General features: G+C 50.8%; 1 protein-coding gene across 17 annotated transcripts in view; it reads left to right on the forward strand.

Annotated features, from left to right (window-relative positions):
* PDZ-GEF (PDZ domain-containing guanine nucleotide exchange factor) overlaps positions 1-18,192 on the forward strand; it is a 291,343-nt gene that overhangs the window by 198,275 nt on the left and 74,876 nt on the right. For all 17 annotated transcript variants that reach the window (XM_069325829.1, XM_069325828.1, XM_069325827.1 and 14 more), the window contains one exon: positions 16,774-16,849. In XM_069325829.1, coding sequence (XP_069181930.1) covers positions 16,774-16,849 — 76 coding nt within the window. The remainder of the gene's footprint in view (positions 1-16,773; positions 16,850-18,192) is intronic.

The raw sequence follows: 18,192 nt of genomic DNA on the forward strand, positions 1-18,192 counted from the left end.
TGGAAGAGCTAAGAGAACTGAGGTATGGAAATAGGCTACTGGAACTAGACCTTAACCCTTTAGTAGAGAAGAAACAGAGGGAGCATGATCGCGACATAAAAGATATTGAGGGAAATGGACAAGGATAACCTCTTTAAAGTGGGAGAAAGTAGGATGAGAAGAGACAGGATTTCTTCGATGAATCGAAGAAATATAAGGAAATACTCGTACGGGTGGTCAGCAAGTGGAATGTTTAGAAGGAGAAGTTGTGGAAGCCACCTCCACCCACATCTTTAAGGCCACATGCTACACAATTTGAACGTTAGAATAGTTAAACTATAACGCAGGGAGCCGGTCGGCCGAGCGGACAGCACGCTGAACTTGTAATCTTGTTGTCCTGGGTTCGATCCCAGGCGCCGGCGAGAAACAATGGGCAGAGTTTCTTTCACCCTATGCCCCTGTTACCTAGCAGTAAACTAGGTACCTGGGAGTTAGTCAGCTGTCACGGGCTGCTTCCTGGGGGTGGAGGCCTGATCGAGGACCGGGCCGCGGGGACACTATAAAAAGCCCCGAAATCATCTCAAGATAACATCAAGATAACCATCAGCTACGATAAGTTGTGGTAGGGAAGTACGTGGCACTATTCGGGAAGTACGTGGCACTATTCCCAGCTTATAAGGTGGCACTAACCACTCATCATTATGGTGTGGCACTGTCCTCGCCTCATTAATATGGTGGGCGTCTCCCAGACTCATTATACTGTGAGTGCCAGAGAGACACGCAGCGTTTCAGCCTCCTATTGTTGGCTGGCAATGAATAGTGCTCTATTGTTATCTAGTAACCTGGAGTTGATTGTATATGCTTTAGTCTGTCTGTTATCCTTCTGTCCTCTCTCCTTGCCCGTCTCCTAACCCCATTTTTGTGTTTTTAGGTTGAACTTCATTTAATGTTTATTAACTGCAGGGAGTAGAGCTACTCTCACACACCTTCCAGGTGATATCTTGAGGTTATCTTGATGGCTTCGGGGCTTAGCGTCCCCGCGGCCCGGTCCTCTACCAGGGCCTCCTTTTTGTTACGTACACCCCAGGAAGCAGCCCGTAGCAGCTGTCTGTAACTCCCAGGTACCTATTTTACTGCTAGGTAACAGAGGCATCAGGGTGAAAGAAACTTTGTGCCCATGAACCTCAGGACTACGAATCCAACGCGCTGTCCACTCAGCTGTCAGGCCCCGAGGTTAGAGCCAGCCGCGTATCGGAACCTTTACGAGTTTAATGTTCTTAAGAGATTTGGCAGCGAGAATGTTCAAGTGACTTGTGCCAGTATTGATGTGTTCAGGGAGTGCGCTTACAGAGTGCGTGTACCGACTCGTTTGAGTGCATTTGTCGCTGATAAGTGCTTGTATCAGTGTGCACCATTGGTACTTTGAGTACACCATTGGTACCTTCAGCATTTACAGCAGTGTTAGAGTGCGTGGCGGGGGCGATAGAGTGTGCGGTAAGCACAGAGTGCAGGGCGGAAGTGGCACCATCGACAGAGTGCGGTCACTCATGGGGTAATCTCCCTGCCTCCATTAGTCTTGCGATGCTCATATCTTTCTCTCTCTCTTTACAGGTGAGCGTTTGTACCGCCAGTGTTGTCGCCGGCCCGTGAGTACTGGCTTGGGGGGTGCCATGGGGCTGTAGAGGGGAGTGGAGGTGTGCCAGGGGCTGTAGAGGGGGAATAGAGGTGTGCCAGGGGTGCAAAGGGGAATAGGGGGTGCCAAACGCTATGGGATGAGAGATACTTAGTAAAAAAACAGGAGGAAGCAGAAATTAGATAGAAAGGGGCTAGCTGACACACTGGGAGAAAGGGGGGGTTTAGACACAACGAGGGGAGTGGGTAACCCCTCTAATCAGAGAGGAGTTAACGGGCCCTCAGAGTAAGGAAGAAAATGGGGAGAGGGTTCCGTCAGCAATTATCTCCAAGACGATAACGATAAAGAAAATGGAGGAACATTTGCATGATAGATCAGATAACACCACTTTGGTGCTACTTGCTGCTGGTAGTGGTGGCAGGCGCCCCCTTGGCGTGGGGGTGGTGGGAGAGGCGCCCCCTTGATGTGGGGGTGGTGGGAGAGGCGCCCCCTTGATGTGGGGGTGGTGGGAGAGGCGCCCCCTTGATGTGGGGGTGGTGGGAGAGGCGCCCCTTGACGTGGGGGTGGTGGCAGAGTCACCACTCGACATCCCACGGAACACTCAGGGCAGTATCTAGGATGGGATTGGGGATCTCTTGAAGGGGATTGGGGATCTCTTGAAGGGGTCAGGAGTCAACCTGTTCTGGTGTTCTAGAGAGAACTTGATGAACACCTCATTCCTGATCAATCAGGCTGTGCTACAGGTCAAGTTGCGAGCAGCTGCGTCCGACACTCTGGTTAACCACACCAACCAAGAGACCTGATCAGAGACCGGGCCGCGGGGAAGTTGATCCCTGCAACGAATGACAGGTTGAAGAACGGGTCATAACGGTGATTGTAATCAGCTGTCGTGGTCGGTCTCAACAATCAAATTGGGACAAAATGGGCCTACTGGTGATTGTTTATGAAGCTGTGAAGACAGTGGTATAGTTTTGTTTACTGTCTGTCTGTCTGTGTCTGTCTGTGTTACTGTTTAATATGTTGCTTGTACAGTGGACGATGGACAGTGGGGACGCTAATGGCGGTACAGTAAACGTTGGTCATTAATTGTGGAACTAGAAAGGGCGAACTAGACAATGCCCGGATGCCAGCACTCGCCAAAACTCATTAAGGCATTCAGGATTTTCATGTGAGTTTCTGGTATTTATATTTATGAAGGAGTCTTAAGACGGTTGCCAGATAATCCGTCTTCTGCAGACATCAGACGGGAATTATAAAAAGTGAGTTGTATCGCAGAAAAGAGAAGCCAGCATTGGTTTTCTAGACGCGGAATTCGCGTCTCCAGGTCCAAGCCTCAGGCTTGGGACCTAGAATCTGAGGGAATGAGGGAATGCGTGTGGAGGTGGGGAAAGGTTACCTTGAGGTTACCTTGAGATGATTTCGGGGCTTAGTCTCCCCACGGCCCGGTCCTCGACCAGGCCTCCTCGTTGCTGGACTGGTCAACCAGGCTGTTGGACGCGGCTGCTCGCTTGCACATAAGGGGCATAACTGGTCGACCCCTCACAGTGTTCAAGAGAAAACTCAATGAGTATCTCGAAATGATACCTTATTAACCAGGCTGCAATTGCTGCATCCAACAGTCTGGTTGACCACACCACCAACCAGGAGGCCTGGTGAGAGACCGGGCCGCCGGGACACACATCCTCGGAACCATCAGAAGGTAACCACAAATTGGGCAAGCACTAAGCAGGTATTCTCGTAGTGTACCGTCCTTGTCCTGCACTGCTCCGCTGACTCAACATTTCCCATTTAGGAGAAAATGATTTGGGGGGCAGTGAGGCGACTTGAACCCCCGCGTTCTGGCGAGTGCCATTTCCTCTCGACCTTCGGTAAAGACGTTCATGCTGGCATAATTGGTGGTCTGAAGTGTAAGAGCGGCGGTGAGCTCTTGAGAGTCCCTTGAGGATCTTGGGTGATATTGGTTGCTGTCGGCCCCCCCTCCCTTCGCCACCACCCCCCTTCGCCCACCCCCCTTCGCCCACCCTCCTTCGCCACCACCCCCCTTCGCCACCACCCCCCTTCGCCACCACCCCCCTTCGCCACCACCCCCCTTCGCCACCACCCCCCTTCGCCACCACCCCCCTTCGCCACCACCCCCCTTCGCCACCACCCCCCTTCGCCACCACCCCCCTTCGCCACCACCCCCCCCCTTCGCCACCCCCCCCTTCGCCACCCCCCCCTTCGCCACCCCCTTCGCCACCCCCTTCCCCGCCCCCTTCCCCGCCCCCAAATTGTTTAATCAGGAAATTGTCTCGGAGATGAAACTAAGTTTTTTTGTTTTGTTTTGTGTGTTACAAGTCGACGATTCTTGGAGACGACTTTGGTGCGTGGAAGGTGTCTCCCGTGAGTGTGTTGCGTAAACACACCTTAACAATCTCTTGGAGGTTGTTTACTCAGGAAGATGAGTCTAGGATTCCTATTGAGAACACAGTTCAGTCTTTTAGGTAAACAACACTATCATTACCACTCACAGGACTGAAATAGGGTGCATAATATACGAACTAAACCAAATTAGTCGGTAATTACTCTGACCATCAGTCAATTACCCTCATAACCACCTCATTAACTCCCCTCACCACTTCTATATCACTAGCCTACCCCCCACATTCTTACCCCCCCCCCTCTTACTCATTCTACAACCCCACTCGACTCATAACCTCACTGAGCTTACTCATTACTCCCCCCCCCTGGCGGGCAGGGAAGAGTTGAAGGCTACTCAATATTCTGAATCCCAGCAGTTTGTCTATTAGATAAAATACGCTGCCTGGGGCCGATCTTCCTGCCGGCATGGCTATACAACCCGCTCAGTCACCGCCAGGGGAGTTTAACCCCTATTCTCATCCGTTCATAAAGTCGTAGTGGACCTCACAAATTGGCTGGGGGCTGCGTCTGCGGTGCGGTGTGGCTGAGCCCTGTTATCGTTTTATATAATGAAGGTTATTGAGGAGTTGTGGGCTTTATGGTGTCCTTGTGAGGCGGGTTATGGCGTCGGCACCAGCATCTTCCCCGCAAATATTTGCTCGTGGCCCACCGAGTGAGAGAGTCGAGAGGAGGGGGAAGATGTAGGCAAGACTGGTTTAGTTTACCATCAAGACGGGCTAAAGAAAATGGAAATATTTCATATTTAAAGCCCGTCATTTAAGTCATATTTATTTATTTTTCAACTCTCGGTTGAAGAGAGAGATGCTGTAGGTACGCTGAGAGAGAACTTGGAGCAACAAGACATGTTGGGCCAAGCAACAGCCTGGTGGATCAAGCTCTCACAGGTCGAGCCTGGCCTCGGGCCGGGCTTGGGTAGTAGAACAACTCCCAGAACCCCATCAAGCAGGTATCAACCAGGTTATCTTAACCTACCAGAGGGCCCACAAACAGAAAACGGCATAATGTCAATTTTGCTGCTACCATTTTCAGGTACACTTTTTGGCCTTAGGTAAAGTATACGTCCAAAATACGTCGTGCTATTAGGAGGACGGATTGCAGAATGTTACATAAGGGGCCTGATAGCTAAGTGGACAGCGCTCGGGATTCGTAGTCCTGAGGTTCCGAGTTCGATCCCCAGTGGAGGTGGAAACAAATGGACTGAGTTTCTTTGAGCCTGATGTCGCTGTTCACCTAGCAGTAAATAGGTACCTGGGAGTTAGACAGCTGCTACGGGCTGCTTTCTGGGGGATGTGTAACAAAAAGAGGCCCTGGTCGAGGACCGGGCCGCGGGGACGCTAAGCCCCGAAATCATCTCAAGATAACCTCAAGACAACATCTAAGAGACATTATAAATATGTATAACATAACAAACCCCACATTGAGTTAGGAAAATACTGTATGTCAAATATAAATGTTCTTAATTTATATTCCCCCATTTAACACCCGCAAGATAACGGGAATTTCAGGGTTTGACAAATGTTAATTTTTCTGTTTAAGCTGTTCACTTGAGACAGTTAAGCAAGTCCCAGCTGGGTCTGGGTATACAAGTGACAGGATGAACTACCCAGCGGGTTTTCTTCCTATTGGGGAGTGTTGTACATGTTGCTATGGCGGTGTGTCCACTCTCAGGATGAGTGGCGCTGCCCAATACTGTCACTATGGCGGTGTGTCCACTCACAGGATGAGTGGCGCTGCCCAATACTGTCACTATGGCGGTGTGTCCACTCTCAGGATGAGTGGCGCTGCCCAATACTGTCACTATGGCGGTGTGTCCACTCACAAGATGAATGGTGCTGCCCAATACTGTCACTATGGCGGTGTGTCCACTCACAGGATGAATGGTGCTGCCCAATAAACTCGCCCCTCGGGGGTAAAATTAAAATGAAATCCTTTGCTCTCGTTCTGTTGATATTCATTACAAACACTTATCTCTCTCCTCTATGTTATTGTCTGTCTGTCAGGGCGGCCTAAGGGAAGGCTGTGGGGGGCGTGGGGGGGGGGGGGGGTCCTTGTATTTAATGTCAAGTGAGTAAGAATGAACGGACGCCCGCATCATCCTTGATTGGTTCCCAGGCCTTCGAGCACGGCCTGGTGTCGTTGGAGTGGTTGGGTCGTTAAGAGTGGGTGGGTCGTTAAGAGTGGGTGGGTCATAGGGAGGAAGGAACACACAGCGGGGTGACACGACTCTTAGAATTTAGAGAACTCTTTTTATCACTAATGTTTAAGAAATACAGAATTATTTTTAGAATTATAAACGATCAAATATCATGGCCAAGTGTTTCAGGTTTGCTAACTGTAGGTACGACTGTCCCCCGCCGCCCACGTGATGGGACCGGGGTCCATGACAAGTGAATGTAGCGTTTTACCACAAATGTAAATTGTTTGCCTGAAATAATATTAAGGTTCTTAATAATATTAAGATGATTTCGGGGCTTAGCGTCCCCGCGGCCCGGTCCTCGACCAGGCCTCCTTTTTGTTACACACCCCCAGGAAGCAGCCCGTAGCAGCTGTCCAACTCCCAGGTACCTATTTACTGCTAGGTCAACAGGGGGCATCAGGCTGAAAGAAATTCTGCCCATTTGTTTCCGCCTTCGCCAGGGATCAATTCCCGGACCCTAAAACTACGAATATCGAGCGCTGTCCACTCAGCCGTCAGGCCCACTCGTGTTAGGGTGCCTGGTTGTGTTACTTGCTCCATACATAGGTTTTGTGAGGAGCAGGGGCTAGATACACGAAGCAGTTACGCAAGCACTTACGAACGTGTCCATCTTTCCGCAATCTTTGACGGCTTTGGTTACATTTATTAAACAGTTTACAAGCATGAAAACTTCCCAGTCAACTGTTGTTATTGTTATAAACAGCCTCTTGGTGCTTCGGAGCTCATTAACTGTTTAATAATTGTAAACAAAGCCGCCAAAGATCGAGAAAAAATGGACAGATTCGTAAGTGCTTGCGTAACTGCTTCGTGAATCTGGCCCCAGGATAGCAGTGTGTGGACCCTGTAGGCGTAATAATCTTGACTGACCTCGTTTTAGATGACCCAGTTTTCTGGGCCTTATTAATGTCAGGAGGCGCTTTTGGGGGGGGGGGCGTCACGTGCATTAAAACTTTACATCAACATATTTTTTAACATAAGGGAAGGGAGCTATCAGGAGAAAGCACCAAGCCATTACGTCTATATAGCACATGGAAGGGGGTCAGGATAATGATTTAGGATGGGACGGGGAAAAGGAATGGTGCCCAACCACTTGTGGACGGTCGGGGGATTGAACGCCGACCTGCATGAAGCGAGACCGTCGCTCTACCGTCCAGCCAAAGTGGTTGGGGGGCTCTTCTTTTTTTTTTTAACAAAATGTAACATCGTTACTAAACAATTCGAATTTTCTTAATTAAACGTTATTAAAAAAAAATGTGTATTTAAAAGGTTATTGCGTCTAAAAAGAGCAACGTATATATTAAACACAAAGTAAAATATAACGAAACAGTTTGGGCCGCTCCAAGCAACAGCCTGTTGGACCAAGCTCTCACAAGTCAAGCCTGGCCCCCCGGGGAGTAGAAGAACCCGCAGAACCCCATCCAGCGGGTACAATCCAGGTTCAACTATCAATAAAGCAACCCCATGACCCCCCCCCCCCATAGACAGAACTGGTCAAATAACTGTCAAACAGAAACGACCAGTATTCTCCCCCAGTTCGTTGCAAATTTGACGGAATCGACCAAGCCGTTAAAAATGCGATGTATGAGTAACGATTCAAACGCCGTGTTATTGACGGTTTGCCTGTCAGTGGGCCTCGATTGGTTAGGTGAGTTGCAGACAAAAGAGGCGTGAGAAGCGGGGCTCGAACCCCGGCTGCTGTCTACCAACCACCATGGCGTCCCCCCCCCCCCCCCCCCCTGGCGTCACTCGTGTGGGTGACGCAGAAAAATGTCGGAGTCGCCGCGGGTGACATCCACAAAGTGTGCACAATCTATCACAATTTTTCAGATAATTGGGGCTTGATATTTTTTGTTTATTCTTGCATATTATGGCGAGACGAAGTTGGTGTACTTTTGTGTAAATGTTGGTGTACTTTTGTGTAAATGTTGGTGTACTTTTGTGTAAATGTTGGTGTACTTTTGTGTAAATGTTGGCGACTTTTGTGTAAATGTTGGTGTACTTTTGTGTAAATGTTGGTGTACTTTTGTGTAAATGTTGGCGACTTTTGTGTAAATGTTGGCGACTTTTGTGTAAAATGTTGGCGAATTTTTTAGTCGCCAACATTTGCACAAAAATACACCAACTTCGTCTCGCCATAATTTGCAATTATTAATTGGCGACTTTTGTGTAAAATGTTAACGTCTTTGGATGATCTAGCTCTGTCAGAACTAGGTAGTTAGGCTTCTGATGTTTCGTATTTTGTAAATAAATGTCATATGTGTGTATGTTGGACCTAAGAGACCAAATTGCTTAACAAACCGATTTTTCCCGAAATTATATTTTTCCACATTTGTTTCTTACTGAATGATAACACTTTCCATTACATTATACATTCTTTCAAAATTAACATAGAAATTTGATCAAATTTAATTTAATAAATCGTAAATAAGTCGGTAAATAATGTTCTTAATATATTATTATTGTTAGAAAAGAACCAATTTGGAAAGAAATAGTTGAAAATAACGAAAATCGTTCTGCCTGTTAGGTAAATCGTAAATTGCATACTAGGCCAAGTAGTGCGGTTCTGGCAATTTGGTGTCACTGAAAAAGAGAATCGTCTTGAGGAATGGGAGCGACATACGTGATCAACCAGGCTGTGACTCGTACGTCAGGCTGCGAGCAGCCGCGTCCAACAGCCTGGTTGACCAGTCCAGCAACGAGGAGGCCTGGTCGACGATCGGGCCGCGGGGACGCTAAGCCACGAAAACACCTCAAGGTAATGTCAAGGAACCTGGTTGATGGGGTTCTGGGAGTTCTTCTACTCCCCAAGCCCGGCCCGAGGCCAGGCTTGACTTGTGAGAGTTTGGTCCACCAGGCTGTTGCTTGCAGCGGCCCGCTGGCCCACATACCCACCACAGCCCGGTTGGTCCGGCACTCCTTGGAGAAAACTATCTAGTTTTCTCTTAAAGATGTCCAGGGTTGTTCCGGCAATATTTCTTATACTCGCTGGAAATAGTGCGGTGGCTGGTCTTCATGGCGTAATTATCTTAACTCTTTTGTCAATGTCGTTTGCTTTTACCTTACCTGGCAATGATTTCGGGGTTCAGCGACTCCGCGGCCCGGTCGTCGACCAGGCCTCCTCGTTGCTAGCGGTGCCATTGGCGACACTAGTCAACAATACAGTTTTTGATAGTTGTTAATTAACTAATTCGTGTATGTTCGTGTACCTTGCGATAGTTCCAAGGATCAACGTCCACCTATCACTGATAAATCAGATTGTTGGACGTAGCTGCTCGCAGCCTGACTTGTGAATCATAGCCTCGTGGATCACCTATTGTTTGGAGGCGTTTGTCGAATTCTCTCTTTTCCATCTGTGAGAAGTCTGTCAATTACGCCCTGTATGCATACTGGGGATCGTGCATTCGCCTGTAGGCCTATGGGGTTTAGGCTTGTGGGTATACTCACCTAGTTGTGCTTGCGGGGGTTGAGCTTCGGCTCTTTGGTCCCGCCTCTCAACCGTCACTCTACTGGTGTACAGATTCCTGAGCTTTTTTTCGTATCTACATTTGAGACTGTGTGTGGGGTCAGCTTTCGTGTATAAACTCGTGTGCGTGGGAGCAGCTGGCTCGTGTGCGTGGGAGCAGCTGGCTCGTGTGCGTGGGAGCGGGATCAGTTGTTGCTGGTGATGGCCCTCTGTGACTTCGTTATTGGAAAGCTGCCAGAGTGAGACCATTGAAATTGGATGTGGGTGGCACTGCCCCATATTGACAGCGCTCACCTCGGCCGTTTTTACCGTGTGTGTGTGTGTGTGTGTGTGTGTGTGTGTGTGTGTGTGTGTGTGTGTGTGTGTGTGTGTGTGCGTGCGTGCGTGCGTGCGTGCGTGTGCGCACTCAACTGTCGTATCCATAGGGGTCATGTTGGACTCTGGGACGTGCACAAAATATTACCGACAGAAGAGTTACGGGAATGGATCTCGGGAGGGATTGGGTCCCGTTGGGTGGGGGATTGGGTCCTGTGGAGGGGATTGGGTCCCGTGGAGGGGATTGGGGCGGGGGGAGCGTCCATCTCTTCCGTTCTTTCTCAGACGGCCTGCCTGAATGTCTCTCTCTCTGTCTCTCTCTCTCTCTCTCTCTCTCTCTCTCTCTCTCTCTCTCTCATATATCCCCCTCCCCCCTCCCCCCCCCCCCTCCCCCCTTCCACATGGAATGGTCGTCCAGCTTTAAGGTGTTCTTTCCCGTGTCGGATATTTAAATTTCAATCAAGGCCTCTCTCATCTTGAGCGGTGAGAGGGGGGAAGGGGGGGGGGAGAGCCGATTACAGTGAAGTCAACTGGGGGGGGGGGGCTAAGGTCTTAGAGAGGGGGGGGACTGGGGTTAAGATGAAGGGAGGGGGGGGAAGGGGGAGGTGGACCCTGGGAAATGAGAAAACAGCACTGGTCTTCGAGTGAGAAAGAGGAACGCCATTGTAGTGAGAGGGTGGGGGGGGGAGGGGGGTTGTGGGGAAGGGGTAGGAGGGAGGGAGAGTGGGCAAATGTGCCTATTCATCCTATTCTTGCCTTTTTTTTCTCTTACTTGCTCCTCGTCTTGCCTTCTTACCTCGTATATTTGACATCCACTCTCCGTTACCAGAGTTGATAACGGGCCACGACGGACCGAAACGTCGTAGTTTCCCTTCACTTTCTGATGCGTTCTTTGAGGAGCATGATTCACGAAGCAGTAACGCAAGTACTTACGAACGTGTACATCTCTCCTCAATCTTTGACGGCTTTGGTTACATTTATTAAACCGTTTACAAGCATGAAAACTTGCCAATCAACTGTTGTTATTGTTATAAACAGCCTCCTGGTGCTTCAGAGCTCATTAACTGTTTAATAATTGTAAACAAAGCCGCCAAAGATCGAGAAAAGATGGACAGGTTCGTAAGTGCTTGAGTAACAGCTTCGTGAATTCGACTCCATATCTTCAGCCAGGGTATTGTGACTCATCGCCTGCCCATGAGAGAGGTGCACAGAATGATGGAGGGGGGGGGGTGAGGAGTGAGGGAGGAGGAGGAGGAGGAGGAGTAGTGAGGGGAGAAGAGTGGTGTAGGAAGTGAGAGAAGTGTGACAAGAAGCAATAAGATTATACCAATACCGTCTAAGGAATGCTGAGCAGAATCCACACCAGGGGGCTCCCCCATGACATATTAAAATCAGGGGAACAAGACATCCCCCCCAACCCCCAAAACACTACACAGTTTGATAACGGTGTATCAGTACACAATGAGCAGCAGATGTACACTACACCATATAAAGACTTAGGGTGCTTGTATGTCAAAGCAAATTCAAAATCCAGCTCAATATATGGCGTCCTTGCAGAGGTAAAATCAGAATTGGGGTCAGTCACTGGAAAACTCATAGAAGGAATGGAGATGTTGATACCTGCTTGGTACCTGCTTGACTGCTGCTGCTGATGCCTAACCTCAGGTAGCAGCAGGTGACTAGTAGCTCGGTTAGCAGGATTCTAGTGGCGTTACTGGATTAATCAGGTTGTGATGGCTACGTGGGGCTTCGGGCTAAGGAGACTAAACGTCCTCATATACTAGGCAATAACCAGAAAAGATTACACAGACAAGGCTATAGAAGAACAACCCTCGAAATCAGATACAGGAAATGACCACTTCTGGGGTTCACCATCACAGTGAGTCACTGAGGTGAGGCTCTGCCACTCCACACCTGCAGGGGGTGTGGCAGGCTGGGCTCTGCCACTCCACACCTGCAGGAGGTGGAAGGCTGGGCTCTGCCACTCCACACCTGCAGCGGGTGTGGCAGGCTGGGCTCTGCCACTCCACACCTGCAGGAGGTGGAAGGCTGGGCTCTGCCACTCCACACCTGCAGGAGGTGGAAGGCTGGGCTCTGCCACTCCACACCTGCAGGGGGTGGCAGGCTGGGCTCTGCCACTCCACACCTGCAGGGTGTGGCAGGCTGGGCTCTACCACTCCACACCTGCATGGGGTGGCAGGCTGGGCTCTGCCACTCCACACCTGCAGGAGGTGGCAGGCTGGGCTCTGCCACTCCACACCTGCAGGGGGTGGCAGGCTGGGCTCTGCCACTCCACACCTGCAGGAGGTGGCAGGCTGGGCTCTGCCACTCCACACCTGCAGGGGGTGGCAGGCTGGGCTCTGCCACTCCACACCTGCAGGGGGTGGCAGGCAGGCTGGGCTCTGCCACTCCACACCTGCAGGGGGTGGCAGGCTGGGCTCTGCCACTCCACACCTGCAAGGGGTAGCAGGTTGGGCTCTGCCACTCCACACCTGCATGGGGTGGCAGGCTGGGCTCTGCCACTCCACACCTGCATGGGGTAGCAGGTTGGCCTCTGCCACTCCACACCTGCAGGGGGTGGCAGGCTGGGCTCTGTACCACAGGAATGATGCTGAAAGTCTCTTTCTCACTCTTAAAATAACAGTGATTTGCATAGGACACCGCAGTACTCTGGTGTCCTAACGTGCCCCCCACAACGGCCCCCCCTTCCCCAAAAGGCCCCCCCCTCCCCGTCGCCCCCAACAACCCCCCTCACAAGGACCCCCCTTCCGTCGCCCCCAACAACCCCCCTCACAAGGACCCCCCTTCCGTCGCCCCCAACAACCCCCCTCACAAGGCCCCCCCTCCCCGTCGCCCCCAACAACCCCCCTCACAAGGCCCCCCCTTCCGTCGCCCCCAACAACCCCCCTCACAAGGCCCCCGCCCCCCTCCGTCGCCCCCAACAAACCCCCTCACAAGGCCCCCCCTCCCCGTCGCCCCCAACAACCCCCCTCACAAGGCCCCCCCCCTCCGTCGCCCCCAACAACCCCCCTCACAAGGCCCCCCCTCCGTCGCCCCCAACAACCCCCCCTCACAAGGCCCCTCCCCGTCACCGCCCACATCGCCTAGCTTAAAATTTACGCAAAACCAGTCAGTCTCCAGGGAGGGCTGGCCTCAGGCTTCGCGAGAAACAAAATTAAAAATATTCCACAGAATAACTTTTAAAGCAAAATGAAAATATTAGTGACTGGTTCTAAATCAGCACACTGAGATAGCGCTAGGTGTGACCAGGAGGCATGGCTACAAGGGCAGAATAGCCCCGTTGAAAAGGTGTGCAGCAGATTCTTAAGTGGCTGTTCTATATAGTTTAAGTGTACTTGATCAACCGGGCTGTGATTGTTACGCCAGACTGCGTGCATGAGGCGGTCTTGATCTTCGGAGCTGCCTTGAAAGGTTACCTTGAGGCGGTTCCTAGGAGCTGTGTCCCCGTGGCCCGGTCTCTGATCAAGCGTTTCCGTTTGGTCAACCAGGCTGTTAAACGCCGCAGTCTGACGCATGAATCACAGCCCGATTGATCACGTCACTTGTTCCTTCAAAGGAGTATGAAAAAAGGATGGGAGCTGGGATAGGATACCTTATCTTGCCTAGGAGGAAAAAAGATCATGGAACGGTGCCCAACCACTTTCGTTCTCGGGGATCGAACGCCGACCTGCAAGACGCGAAGACGTCGAAGATATATATACATTACACACAGAGATCACACTAATGTGATGCATCAAATGAACAAGTCGAATCCTCGTCACGGCCCTTGTGGATTTGTTCTTTATATATGCATTTTGTTCTGTCCTTCATGGACAGGGTTGGAGACCTGGGGGCTACATTCACGAAGCAGTAACGCAAGCACTTACGAACGTGTACATCTTTCCTCAATTTTTGACGGCTTTGGTTACATTTATTAAACAGTTTACACGCATGAAAACTTACCAATCAACTGTTGTTATTGTTATAAACAGCCTCCTGGTGTTTCGGAGCTCATTAACTGTTTAATAATTGTAATCAAAGCCGCCAAAGATTGAGGAAAGATGGACAGGTTCGTAAGTGCTTGCGTAACTGCTTCGTGAATCTGGCCACAGGTTTTTAGTGCCTCTTGAGGTTATCTTGAGATGATTTCGGGGCTTTTTTTTTTAGTGTCCCGCGGCCCGGTCCTCGACCAGGCCTCCACCCCCAGGAAGCAGCCCGTGACAGCTGACTAGTTCCCAGGTACCTATTTACTGCTAGGTAACAGGGGCATTCAGGGTGAAAGAAACTTTGCCCATTTGTTTCTGCCTCGTGCGGGAATCGAACCCGCGCCACAGAATTACGAGTCCTGCGCGCTATCCACCAGGCTACGAGGCCCCTCACCTCACCACCACCACCCACCTTACCTTGCGATGATTTCAGGGCTCAACGTCCCTGCGGCCCGGTCGTCGACCAGGCCTCCTGGTTGCTGGACTGGTCCACCACTAGCCTCCCCACTACCCCCAACCACCACTAGCTTCCCCACCAAAACATTTCTCTCCGTCAGAGTTAATGGGGGAGAAGGGGGGGGCGTGTACGAGACTGAGTGCAACCCCCTGTTTACCTGCCAATTAGTACCCCTAGTCGCTGTACTTCACTTGTTTACCTGGCCGACTTGAGCAGGTTCTTCACTGGCTCTCCTCCTTCCGGTGCCCAACCACTTGGGCTGGACGGTAGAGCGACGGTCTCCCTTCATGCAGGTCGGCGTTCAATCCCCGACCGTCCACAAGTGGTTGGGCACCGTTCCTTCCCCCCGTCCCATCCCAAATCCTTATCCTGAGCCCTTCCCAGTGCTATTTAGTCGTAATGACTTTTTTTGACGTGGTCGGAGACCGTGTCGCGGAACCATTGATCCCCGAAACCTGCACAAGATGGGTAAGGTGCCTCTGGGCTTGGCTACTCGTCTGCTTCCTGCTGCTGTGTCTGGCCTTGTAGTATATTGTAGTATATTGTAGTATATTGTAGTATATTGATTCGGTTTCCTTGCTTGATACAAGTTCTGGGGTTCTTGAACCCCAGAACTTGATGGGGTTCAAGAACATGCTTGATGGGGTTCTGGGAGTTCTTCTACTCCCCAAGCCCGGCCCGAAGCCAGGCTTGACTTGTGAGAGCTTGGTCCACCAGGCTGTTGCTTGGAGCGGCCCGCAGGCCCACATACCCACTACAGCCCGGTTGGTCCGGCACTCCTTGAAGAAAATGATCTAGTTTTCTCTTGAAGATGTCCGCGGTTGTTCCGGCAATATTTTGTTGTATAGATGTATCTATATTCCGGGTTCGAAGAGAGGTTATCTCAAGATAACCTCAAGGTATACCCACCAGACCTATACCCCAAGCTTCGACGTATCATCCATGATCTTCCTTCTTCGCTTCCAGATGTTCTTCTTTCCAGTTGAGGTCATTCAGTGTTGCAAATATGTAATGTATGTCCTCGTGTAGTAGAACAACTCTCGAACCAGTCTCCAGGTAAGAAGCAGGACTGTGGTGGGTATGTGGGCCTGCGGGCCGCTCCAAGCAACAGCCTGGTGGACCAAGTTCTCACAAGTCAAGCCTGGCCTCGGGCCGGGCTTGGGGAGTAGAACAACTCCCAGAACCCCATCAAACAGGTATCGAGCAAATTATAAGAGGGTTACTTAACTCAAAGATGTTAATGCTGTTATAATCTTCAGTTAGACAGTCGTAGAGTGTTACAAGGAAGAGCAGCAGAAGATGAACTTAAACGTTGAACACAACAGAGTGAACTGAGGTGCTGGTGGAGGTCATTGTGGCCTCCCGCCGGGCAGGCGGTGGAGGGCTGGGTGGCAATGGACGTACGTTTCAAATGGTTTTAATTAACTAAGCAATTCTCTGACTGGGTGGAATTACGCCTCTGGTCAGCGGTCTTGAATTCCAGGAGCCGACTGTTAGGTTGCCAGCCATTCCAGTAGCGTGGATTGTGGTGGTGGTGGTAGTGGCATTGAGTGGGATGTAGGTGGTTGTGGTGGTGGAGTGGCATTGAGGGGGATGTAGGTGGTTGTGGTGGTGGAGTGGTAGGTGGTAGTGGAGTGGAAGGTGGTAGTGGAGTGATGGTAGAGGATTGGAGGGGATGAAGATGGTTCAGGAAAATGGAATTTGGGTAGAAAGAGTAGTTTGTCACTCCTTTTTTTCTACGTTCCAACAGTTCCAGAAGTCGGACACTTCCCCCCCCCCCCACGCCCCACAAGGGCGAACTACTGACTCTCCCCAGGATGCCACCCACAACAGTTGACCAACTCCCTGGTACCTATTTACTATAAGGTGAACAGAGGCATTAGATAGGAAACAAGCCCAACCATTTCTGTCCCGCCCGGGACTCGAACCTGGAATTCTCGACTGTTCTACCCTATTCCGGCTTCATTCTCCAACAAGGACAACTAACCGGAGGGGATGGGCTCTGTGGCCCAACAGGGCCTCTGGTTTATATAGCTCCAGCTGGCCCCAGTGTCACGTATATAGGTACCAGCTGGCTCCAGTGTCACGTATATAGCTCCAGCTGGCTCCAGTGTCACGTATATAGGTACCAGCTGGCTCCAGTGTCACGTATATAGCTCCAGCTGGCCCCAGTGTCACGTATATAGGTACCACCTGGCTCCAGTGTCACGTATATAGCTCCAGCTGGCCCCCATACTCAACTCAAAATCTTAGACATAATTTGGAATGTTCTTAACGTGTTCTTAACGTGTTCTTAATGTGTTCTTGTTTCTCTTCACACAGCTTCGGGAAGCGGTCGGGAGGTGGAGGCAGGCGAGCCAATGAGTGTCTTATTCTGGAGCCCTCCGAGATGATCGTGGTAAGTGTTCCTTCTGCCTGTTGCTGCTTGTAACGGGTCATCTTGGGAGTACTATCCTACATCTTCACTAAATCCAGACATTGAAAATGGGAAGAGTAAAACAACTGCTACTTCTATTGGTTGTTCTATTGGTCGTTTCTGGGCGTTTGAGAGGGAACATGAACTATTATTTTTACCCGTTTATATACCTGATCCACCAGGCTGTGACTCGTACGTCAGGCTGCGAGCAGCCGCGTCCAACAGCCTGGTTGACCAGTCTAGCAACGAGGAAGCCGGTTTTAGGTTTGTTTGGGTTTTCATCAGGTGTTCGGACAGGTTAAACGCTGGGTAACCGGCGGTGCCCGGGACGACTCGGTGTCCGGGTCCTCCCTCCCCTCCCCCCCCCTCACACCCTTTTCCCATAACCTCTCCACCTCCCCCCCTATACCCTCGCTATTTATTATCAAATATATGCTCCCTGACTTCTTCCTACCCCCCCTCCATCACCCCCCTCCATCTCCCCCCTCCGTATCCCCCCTCCATCTCCCCCCTCCGTATCCCCCCTCCATCTCCCCCCTCCGTATCCCCCCTCCATCTCCCCCCTCCATCTCCCCCCTCCATCTTCCCTTCTCCCTCTCCAGTATTCATACTAAAGTCACTCCAGGAAAAATAGTGTGTGAAGGAGTCCGTCGGAGTCTTCGCTGGAAGGTGTTTGAGAGTCTTCTCTCTGGCCAAAAGAGAGGAGACGGTCAGTCATACTTGTCCCGTAGGGCATTGTCCCCTCCGGTTTGACCCTTCTGAGAAGTCAAGCCGGATTGCATATACCTAACCTCCCTATGTTAGATGTAATCGATCCTCGCGACCACCTCATGGCAGCTCGAGGGACATTGTTATTGTGCCGGATAAGTAGTTAAACAGTTATAACTCCCCCCTCTGAAGTTGTAAGTACTGTTATAAGTATAAGTACATCCCCCCCTAATCTTTCACACCATATTCTCTCCCCTCATCCACACCATTCCCCCTCCCCTCATCTGCACCATTCCCCCTCCCCTCATCTACACTGTTCCCCTCTCACACACTATTTCCTTTTCCTTCGCTTCCGCAAAAACTCGGCCTGCCCAACATGCAGATAAAAATACTTCACTGAAAATGTTGAATTAATTTCCCTAGGTGGATAGTATCTCCCTAAACTCTGGGAGAATGCAGGGGCGAGTGGAGTGGGGGAACGGAACTTCATATGAGGCCAGGAATTAGGAAGGAGAGGACACAGATGGAGAAATGGAGGGAGGGAGAGAGAGAGGGAGAGATAGGTAGGTTTGTGTGCGAGACTTTGAGATTACCAGAGGAAAGGTAAGGAGGCATGT

The sequence above is a fragment of the Procambarus clarkii genome, chromosome 17, assembly GCF_040958095.1.
Source record: "Procambarus clarkii isolate CNS0578487 chromosome 17, FALCON_Pclarkii_2.0, whole genome shotgun sequence".
Taxonomy (NCBI): Eukaryota; Metazoa; Arthropoda; class Malacostraca; order Decapoda; family Cambaridae; genus Procambarus; species Procambarus clarkii.